This window comes from Colobus angolensis, unplaced genomic scaffold (assembly GCF_000951035.1).
Source record: "Colobus angolensis palliatus isolate OR3802 unplaced genomic scaffold, Cang.pa_1.0 Scaffold454, whole genome shotgun sequence".
Classification (NCBI taxonomy): Eukaryota; Metazoa; Chordata; class Mammalia; order Primates; family Cercopithecidae; genus Colobus; species Colobus angolensis.
The window spans coordinates 1,479,940-1,490,590 of record NW_012117977.1 but is presented as its reverse complement, the minus strand read 5'-3'; the positions used below and the strand labels follow the sequence as shown (position 1 = coordinate 1,490,590).

Sequence of the window (10,651 nt, the reverse complement as noted above, 5' to 3'; positions counted from 1 at the left end):
CGCCACCAACACGTGCTCTTCCCCACCCAGGGCAAGGCCAAGCCTCTGACGCATGCGCACATCAGCAAGCCCAACCCAGAGCAAAGAGCGGGAAGCAGAAAGGCAAGAGAGGAGGTCTCTAAGTGGATACATTGTTGCTGAGTCTAGACGCCAGAAGAACCTTCCAGGCTGCGACTCACAGTTCTAGCACTGCCTAGGAGATCGTGGTGGCCCCAGCTTAGAATCTGCAGAAGCACACAGCTCCATCCACACCACTCAGGGTATGGAGCCTATGGACCAGTCTCGCCGGGATATCACCAGCTTGCTCAGCCTTGGAGTCGACTACGAGAAGGAACTACAGGGTCAGTACCTGAATGGGACTCATGCTTTTGCTAACTCAGGAAACCGAGGTTCCTTGGGAGAGGCGAGTCGACTGGATGATGCCCCGGCACTACCACTGCTCTGAGTGCAGCCCCTCACCGCCTCCTTCCAGCACCCTCAGGACCAAGGCCTTAATCTTTCTCTTGGGGTTTCTACTTTTCCAGATATGAATGCTGCGGTGCTGTCGCTTACTGAAGAGGTCAAAAAGGAGGAAGAGAATGCACAGTCTGAGCCTGAGCAAGGCACAGCAGCAGCAGGAGAAGAGTCAAAGTTGGCAGGAGCCCAAGGCGGAGAAGAAAAAGATGGCGGCCGCGGGGGCGCAGGAGCTCCTGGCCTCCTGTGGAGAGAAAACCGCGAGGGCAGCAGCAGCAGCGATAGCGACGATGAGGGCAGCGACCAGAGCGAGGAGGAACCCAGGCAGCAGGATTCGTCCCCACCGGGCGCTGTCGGGGGGCTGGAGCCTGGCGTCCACGCCTTCACCCCCTTGCAGCTGCAGGAGCTGGAGCGCATTTTCCGACGCAAGAAGTTCCCCAGCGAGTTCCTGCGGTAAGCCCATTGCTGGTTGGCGCGCGGTTTGCAGGGAGCACGTGCTGCTCCAGGGTGGCGTTTGGCTTTCCCGCAGTCCCTCTCCTGCCCTCTCCCCTCCTGAACCAAAACCCACCTGGGGCCTGGTGTCGCTGCTGTCCCCTCCCCGCAGACCCCTGGCCTCTGGTGGGTTCTGTAGTGGGGCTACGTCTATTAGGCATCATGCATAATTTAAATGAACCAAGTTGGGCAACTTTGGGCTGAGGTCGGTTATGATAAGTAACTCCTGTCGCAGCCGAGGCAGAAATAAAGGTTCGGTACAGCAAGTGCAGGGTTGCGTCTTGACCTTATTTAAAATTCTGAGAAGTCTGTCCTTCGGCTGGGTTTCCTTTGGTGTTAATTGTTCTAAGTTTCAAATAGTAAGAACATATTTATCTTGATGAACGATTTTTTTTTTGTTATGGGGGGTTATTTTTTATTTGTTTGAGAAACAGTCTCGCTGGGACACCCAGGCTGGAGTGCAATGGTGCGATCTCGGCTCACTGCAACCTCTGCCTCCCAGGTTCAAGAGATTCTCCTGCCTCAGCCTCCAAAGTAACTGGGACTACAGGCGCCAGCCACAACGCCCGGCTAATTTTTGTATTTTTAGTAGAGATGGGGTTTCACCATATTGGCCAGGCTGGTCTCGAACTCCTGACCTCAAGTGATCCTCCTGCCTTGGCCTCTCAAAGTGCTGGCATTACAGGCGTGAGCCACCGCCCTGATTTTTTTTTTTTTTTTTTGCATCTCCTTTATTTGTGACCTGAGAGAAAAGTTCCTAACGTGAGGCTCAGCTGGATGTTACAGAACAGCCTACTGCGTGTGGGGAGTTGGTAGAATAAAAAATTAAACACAAGAATGAAACGACACCCAAAACTCCAAATGCTGAACACGTGTGGTTTCTTCCCATAGAAGGAGGCTGGCAGGAAGCATGAATGTGACTGAACTCGCAGTGCAGGTCAGTAAACCGAAAAAGCAGTCGGGCAGGGGAGCCATTCTAAAACCTGCTTCAGGGCTTCGACACAACTTTGACCCAGACATTGTCATCTTGGTGTTTTTGTGGTTTTTTTCATGTATAGGCAATGATGAGGTCTGAATTTTGGGATCTTTGTGGCTGGAAAATGCAGCAAGGAAAGCTCAGCTTGTGAAAATTTCCCGTTACCAGAGGGAACATGACTATCCACGGAAAAAAAAATTAGTACTGAACGGTTTCCTTTATTCCTTGTGTATAAAATATATTATGCACTTGAATAAATTATAAATATATAAATATATGTATTCCAAATTACAAATATATTATATATAAAATATATGAGTGTAAATTAAATATAGCATAACATATAAGATTAAACTCCTAGCACTGGTATCCTTTAGGTAGCACTTCCATGTGGAGGCATCCTGGGGTTTTCTGACCTGGGGATTATTCAAATTCTCCAAAGAGCTCCATTAAACTAAATTATTTAATATGTTTGAAACCAAGCATAAACTCTTTGGTTAAGAATTTATAAATGTTTAGGCATTGGGGTAAAGGAATAATTCACAACCAGAATGTATGTTTCCTGAAGCTGAGACTGATGGGGAGGGGATAGCATAAAGTTTAAGTGCCTGGCCCTCCTACTATTGTTTTTAAGTATTTGGTAAAGCCTTGTAGAGAGTGGCAGCTCTAAATTTTAATTTTCTGGAATACTTTGATTTGGCAGCTTGAAAACATTGCTGACATAGTTAGTTTTGCATTATGGTACAGATAGTGAAAAGGTTTGCAACCTTTGCAAGTTTATCTACAAATCAAAACAAACTACAAGATCAATTTTGCATAAATTTCCACCAACCTAAGAAGGATAGAAGTGTTAGGCAAGAACTGTATACAGTCACACTCATGGCTTGGGGAAACTGCCTCCATTCAACTTTTGAAACTACCAAATGCATCAGTGAATATTTTCTTGAGCAATTTCTAGCATTTAAGAGATTTTTTGTTTCTTCCAGTTTGTTGCACTAATAGGAAGAGATGTGTTTTGTGTTATGTGTTGATAGTGGGGGATGGCTCTCAGGTCAGGTTAGACTCTTATCTGTGGCAATTTGAAATACCTTTTTATTTGCTCAGGCAGTGATAATAAATTTGTAGGTCAATGGATCCAAAGGAGTATTTGCAAAAAAGGAAAAGAAGAAAGAAAAATCGGGATGACCTTAATAGCTTTTCTGCAGAGTTCATGTGTGTGAGTGCAGTGAGGGAACTATGCTGCGGTTCTGTCAATGGTGGCATGTAGAAAAGCAGCCTGACAAAATGGGGCACTGAGTGTTGACATCCTGTTGCCCACCATTTTCAAAGGCAGGCAATGCCAATTTGGGGGAGATGAAATATTGACGTTTTGGTGAATTGCCTTTCCCTTCCCTGGGTTTACATAGCATTCACTCAATGCAGTTCTGAAGGCAAAAGGACCACTCTCACTCAGCAAACAAGGGAAAAGGCATGATGTTCTCATTTATTGCCAAACATTTCAGCATGAATATCTCCAAAAAATTTTAATAGACGTTTCCTCCCTCTGTATTGTAAAGATAGTAAGGGCCGTTTTATGAAACCAACACTGAGAATGGGGACCTAATGTTGGCCCATAGCACATTTAGCCCACTTTTGGCACTGCTTATGTTTATGAACCTTTGACCACAGGTACATTGCAATTGCCTCTAAACAAGCACGATTACAGTAGGCTTAAAATTTAGAGTATGTATTCATGAGGGAGAAGGACTCTGAACAGTAAGATGAGAGAAGGAAATGGGGCATCAAACAGGGAGAGGAGTCCCTTTGTCCCGCAAAATTTGCGGTTTGGGAACTTCTAGAAGGATCAAAATACAATGGAAATGTCATTAACTAGAAGCTTGGGGGATAGTGTTGTTTAATGGACAGGTTTTACTTTTTGGTCTTTTAACAGTAGGCAGGTGTTTAGGGAGTAGTGTTTTTTGATACCTCCTCCACGTTACTACTGAACATGTTCAGAGATGCCTATTTGGACACTCCTGCTTTGGGGATGCTGATGAGATTGGGATCTTCTGCTTGAGTAGTGAGGCTAGATGGCTGAAGGTGTCCCATGGAGCTGGGCAACCAAGTCTCTGTCCCACATCTCGGGACTAGGGAGAACCAAGTGAGCTGACCTTGTCCTTAGCCTGGGAAGATTTGGAGGGAGGGATGAGTTGGAGCATGCAGAATTAGCAGTGCTTCCTTTCTCTCCAACTCTCAACTGGGCAAAGCTTTTTGAGAATTTTTGTGAATTTGGACAACATTTGTGTCCTCCTTTCACAAAACCTCAAGCTGAAGTGTGAAGACAGTGTCTAGGGCTTCAGATACCCTCATTTCCCAGCAAGACAATCCATAAACTCCCTGAGCCCCCTGTAACGAGACTTGCCTTGAAATATACCATCTTTTTAATTCTCAAGGAGTTTTGGAAAATGAATGATCCATTAGAGGTTCTTGAAGGAAAGAAAACTTGTTTTAAAATACAATGTACTCTTACCAATTTTTTACTTTACACTGAAGTTGGGCTTTTCAAAATGGGGGCCTCATCCTCTTGGTATGACTTTAAAAGGCACCCCCCCATTTTTTCCAAGCTCAGCTTCCCCCACGACCAGGGTGACAGTGGCCTAGTAAGTAGGAGTTGGTGGGCAGCTGGATAGCTGATGGTCTGGTATCTGCAAGCAGACATGCCACATATAGCAATACCAGGAGGGAACAAGTTCCACTCATCAGCTACACCTGCACCCAAGAGTGGAAAATGTAATATTACAGATGAAAGGACAGAGACAAAGAAATAAGCCAAGCCAGAGCATACGTAGCACATACTTGGAGCTCACTAGGGAAAGGTATGGTGTTCACCTTTCTAAGATATTTTAGTAGTAAGGAAGTAGCTTGCCTTGATGCACCGGAAAAGGTTAAGGACAGAGAGAGTTGCTTGTTGTGTGTTTTCCCATGATGAAACTAAATGCTCAATATACTAAACCTGTTTCTTTTTTCCTCTGATTGAAGATTTGGTTTGAGAATAGAAGAGCCAAGTGGAGGAGACATCAGAGGGCATTAATGGCGAGAAACATGCCGCCCTTCATGGTCGTGGGCCAGCCTGTCATGGTAACTGCAGTTGAGGCCATAATGGTACCCTTGTCCATCAGCGTGATGAGAGATGGTTACTTGTGGGGCTACAGCCATTTCAGCACCCTGTGTTTCTCCGTGCCACCCTTTCCTCCTCCGTTCTTGCCCCTTCCAACTGGGTTTCTTCTACCTATGCTTCCCTCTGACGAGGCCCAATTTGGCCCATTCCCTTTTGTTATCGTGCATTCTTTCACATTCCCCAATGTGTAAGGGATAGCCTCTGTGCCACTTTTTGCCAGAGTGTGTTTGAGCCAGATTCGTAATTTGCATAGCACCCCATCAAGAGTAGTTCATCAAATGTCTGTTAAATGTTTTAAAGAAAAGTAGATCATTGACCCATTTTTAGGGCACTTTTAAAAATGTTTCTATAAATATGTTAAGGTTATGTACATTTGTTTTGTGTGTCACATGGGGTAAGTTCTGAATAAATATTGTTAAGAAATGCCATTCAAACCGAATGTCACGGACTCTCCTCTCATGCAGTAATCTTGAGTCACCATCCAGGGGTTGTGCATGTCACAGAAATTTCCCATGTGCCCATGGCAGGCTTACACTGACCCACACATTCTCTTCCACCCCCACGCCCAACATCCCATACTCATCTCCTCTCTGCCCCATTGATACCAGGTACATGTGCAAGATGGGGTGGTGTGAGTCCCTAATGAGAATTGTATTTCAAGGCACTGCCAGGGTGGAAAACAGCAAAACCAAAATGGTATCGGGAAGGAAGCCACGCCCACTCTTAAAAATTCATTAAGTTTTTTCTTGCTATGGAAGACTTCTTTAAAGTAATTTTCTTTTAAAAATGTAAATGTAAATAATGCCATGAAATTATACACTGATTTAATGGCTAAAATGGCAAATTTTTATAATGGTTTACCACAACAAAAGAAAAGAAAAAATATACCAAAAAGTTTTTTAAAAGTGATTATGAACATTGTGGTGATCCTGTGAAGTGATTGCAGTGCCTGCAGATAAGAAGTCATGGTTACAACAATGTTTTCTCTGCAAATTATTTGATGGCCACTTTCACAATGCTTATGTTTTCAGCCTGAAGGAAAATTGCATTTTCTTGGGTGAGCATGAACTTTCTGTCAGGCTTTCTGCTGCTATTCATTCCCCACTTCTCTCTTTACAATTGTGGGTGTCAAGCTTCAGCCACACAATTGCATCTGATGTGAGGGTTTTGCAAGAAGGCGGGTTTCTTTGTACCCCTGAAGTCACAAGCCTTGGTGGGAATAGGGAAAGTCCATGAATTCACTATGCATTTATGCATGCCCTTGGGCCAAGTGGATTCTTTTTTCTTTTCTGATTGAGATTTTCCCTTTCTTTTTTTTTTTTCTATTGTTCTCATTGTCTTGTGCTTTGTATAATTATTTACAGTAAGTCCCGCATGTCAGTGTACATTCAGTCTGGAAATTGTTTCCATCTGGTACATTTTATGCCAGTCGGTCTATTCCTGCTCATTATTTTGTTTTTTCTACATTCAGACTGAACCATTTGGTAGCCTAGAGGTTCTCAGAAATAGGCAAAGAAAGGTAAAAGGGGAGGAGGGGAGATTGAAGTCATACTTCCATTATCCCTCCCCGTGGTTATCATATTCATAACATTTTTATACCATCAAAAGACATTTTTAGCCATGTATGTTTCCTTAATATAGAAAATGAGATCTCCTATACTCAGTTGGCATTTGTTTTCATGTATCTGATAAGTACCTCGTAGAATTATAGGTCAAGACGTTGTCTGGCTCTGGTAACCTAGATTCTGAATTTTAAAGCAGAGAGTTCTTATACCTTATGAAATTCAAATTCATAGAATTATAGGTAGGATGCTGTTTCACTTAAAATCACATAAAATGAATAGAAACTGACCTTGAACAACACATTGTCTAGGTAGCATACAGTGGGACTAGTTCAAGGGGCTGGGTAGAAAACAAGTTACAGCTTTTCTTTTGATGGGGAATATTACTGGAGACAGTACCCTTAAAACTTTCATTCCCTTTTTATTAGCAGCTAACATCTTGTATGCCTTTACTGTGTGACAGGCAATAAAAGAATTTCCTTGGATGATTTTGTTTGATGCTCAAATGAATCCTAATAGTGAGGTTCTAGCATCTTCATTGAAAGAAGAGGAAACTTGTCCATGGTCCAAAGCTAATGAGAGGAACCAGATGTGAAGCCAAGTTTGTCTGGCTCCAGAGTCCATGCTTTGTCGAGTTTAATTCAGCGGTGGTGCACTGGGATGCCACAGTTAGGGCAGTCTGGCTTCCAATCCCAGATGTGCCACTTCCCAGCTGTTTCCCTCTGGGCGTTTTACTTAAGCTCTATAGTTTCATTATTATTCTTTATAAGATGATAATATATCAAAATTGATGAGAGTAATAAACAACATATGTTTAAGTGGCCTTCCATAATGCCCAGTCACAGAGTAAGCACACAGAAATGTTTTCTACTATTATTCTATATTATCTCCTATCATCACATTATTATAACCTGTTGTCCCACCTTTCCTATGTGGTATAACAGAAAGAGACCTGATTAAAAATAAGGTGGTCTGGGTTCTTGCTGCAGCTCTACGCTGTCTTTGTTACCTTGAATGAGTTGCTTAACCTACTATACCTCTTGTTGTCTCATGTGTTAGGTCATTCTTGTTTTGCTATAAAGAAATGCCTGAGGCTGAGTAATTTATAAAGAAAAGAGGTTTAGTTGGCTCACAGTTCTGCAGGCTTAACAGGAAGTGTGGTGCTGGCATCTGCTTCTGGTGAGGACCTCAGGAAGCTTACAGTCATGGTGGAAGACAGACTGGGAGCAGGCATCTCACGTGGTGAGAACAGGAGCAAGAGAGTGGGTGTGGGAGGTGCCACACACTTTTAAACAACCAGATCTTGTGGTAACTCGCTCACTATTGCAAGGACAGCATCAAGCCATGAGGGTTCCACCCCCAGGACCCAAACACCTCCCAACAGGTCTCACCACCAACACTGGGGAAAATAAGGATTACATTTCAACATGAGATTTGACTCATGTATTTGGAGCAGGTTTAGTGGTAAAAGTTTATCAGGCATAGTTCAAAAAATCAGAAAAAATAGGAATGAATGCCTTATGAAAAAAATCATTTCACACATTGTTTTCTAGAGTGTGGAGAGTACCATTCATGTTTATATGTGTGCTCAACCCCATTTTTCCAGATCAACGATTCCTATTTGTCCTTTCTTGACAGAGAAAAGGAATCAAATGAAGTGAATAATACGGAGTGGAATTTTTTAAAGTGAGCAGAGTGGATATCTATAAAGGCTTTTCCATGTTTTGGCTATGATAATGATACTGTGGCTGTCTGTATAAAAAGGGTGTATCATTTAAACATGCCCTGAAATAGTTAATGATGAAATTTTGTGATGTCTCGATGTGCTTCCAAATAATCCCAGGTTGGGTGCAGGGATGTTGGAGAAATCAGCAAGGCTATTGATGAAACAAGACTGGATATTCATAATTGTTGAATGTGGGTGGTGGCTATATAAGTGTTCATCTTATGTTTCTTTTTATATATTTTTGACGTTTCCTATAATTTTTTTAAAAAATAGTAAGGGTGGAAAACCTAGATGCTAACAGGGCCAGGAAGGTAACATAAATGAGGAAAACAAGCAGAGTGGGGACTGATAAACTGGGAAAGGATATGTCTCCCCAAAGGGAATGGCCACTACTCTGCTTCAGCCTAATATTTCTGGTCAGGACTTTGGGGTCCAGATCTGGCAGATTTTCCAGTTTGTAAAGATTGTCCATAAATAAGTGTTTACATGAAACCTTCTGGTCTTTAAATCTGAGCAATCAATTCAAATATGTTTTATTTCAAAGTACACTGGTCATCCAAAACAGATCTGCAGACCAGATAGAGGATGCAGCTTACAGTTTGCAACCTATGCTTGAGAAGGTAACTTTAGGCAATTTCAAAACCCTGGGGCAATAGAATATGATTGAAAGCACCTCTAAAGCCAGCAATTGTAGGATGCCATCATTCCACCTTATTTATTTCTCATTATAAGTACTGTTCTCATGTGAGAAAAGAAAAACTTCAGCCAAATTAAATTTAAAGCAGTTTAATTGAGCAATGGATGATTCACAAATCGGGCAGCCCCCAGAATGACAGCAGATTCACCGAGACTCCAGTGCAGCCATGTGGTGGAAGATGTATAGACAAAAAAGGGAAACTACATACAGAAATTGGAAGTGAGATAGAGAATGGCTGGATTGGTTACAGCTCGACGTTTGCCTTATTTGACATTTTCATTTTCCAATAATTTTAAAAACTGTCTTTATTTCCCAAAGATTACTTAAGGCACATGAACTAAAAGGCATTATACTTTTTACTTTTCTGACAAAATATGTTATTTAAGCTTTTTTGTTTTTAAACCAATTAGTTAAAGCTCTTTTGTATATAAACATCACACACATAATACATATAAATACACAGACAGAAGTTAAAGGACACATTTTCCAAGCCAGGAATTGAACCCTGAACCCAGGCTGCCATTGTGAAGAGAGGGCATGGCCACGTGGTTACAAGGTCAAGTTCCCAAGGACATAGAAGATGAGGGAAACCTTATCCATGTTTTTTTTTTTTTTTCAGGGACCTGCAGCAAAGCTTATAACTGATCAATTTGCTTGGCTGTCTTGAACAGCGGGCTTACAGGTGTCCTAAGCCTGTGTTCTATCCTAAGGTGCCCCTCATTAACGACAGAAAGTACGGAAAGACACACAAAGCATAACAAATTTGCTACAGCTTAAGACTAGCCTTACAAGTCCTTTTTTCTGATTAATTTAAACTTTACAGGAGACAATTAGTGATTTTTACCATTCATTCAACCGGTTTGCACAGAGAGAGAGTGAGGCCAGAAGTCTGACTGGTAAGAAATTCTTGCCGGGCGCAGTGGCTCAAGCCTGTAATCCCAGCACTTTGGGAGGCTGAGACGGGCGGATCACGAGGTCAGGAGATCGAGACCATCCTGGCTAACACGGTGAAACCCCGTCTCTACTAAAAAATACAAAAAACGAGCCGGGCGAGGTGGCAGGCGCCTGTAGTCCCAGCTACTCCGGAGACTGAGGCCGGAGAATGGCGTAAACCCAGGGGGCGGAGCTTGCAGTGAGCTGAGATCTGGCCACTGCACTCCAGCCTGGGCGACAGAGCGAAACTCCATCTCAAAAAAAAAAAAAAAAAAAAAAAAAAAAAAATTCTTACCTGTTTGCCAGCATGCCAGGCTTCTGTGTTCCCTTTCCCTAAGTGGCCCCAGTGACCGAGCTCGCTGCATCATAGCCCTGGGGGCCAAGCCGCAACACAAAGGAAAATTATCTTTTTCTGTTTCGGCCAGAGTAAAATATGTGTGACAAAACTTAGACATTAGCTACTCTGCTTAGCACCCAGTATTAAACTGGCATGGCTTAAATTTGTCCTTAGATGGGTCCTGTCATCTTTAATCCAACTTCTGACTAAGAATTTCAACACGTGGTCCCTGGGCAAGATGGTCACCCCGAGTAACAGAAAAGATAAGAAAGGGAAAGGAGAGAGAGAAAAGCATTGCCTGTGGCAGGGTGGGGAAGG

General features: G+C 42.8%; 1 protein-coding gene across 1 annotated transcript; it reads left to right on the top strand.

The window, feature by feature from the left end:
- The first annotated feature begins 72 nt into the window (after positions 1-72).
- LOC105523222 (rhox homeobox family member 2-like) lies at positions 73-5,517 on the top strand. Its single transcript, XM_011958006.1, has 4 exons — positions 73-341; positions 525-906; positions 1,837-1,882; positions 4,940-5,517. Exons 1-4 carry the CDS (start codon positions 263-265, stop codon positions 5,267-5,269), a joined length of 837 nt encoding a protein of 278 aa, XP_011813396.1. The 5' UTR covers positions 73-262; the 3' UTR covers positions 5,270-5,517.
- The last annotated feature ends 5,134 nt before the right edge of the window (positions 5,518-10,651 follow it).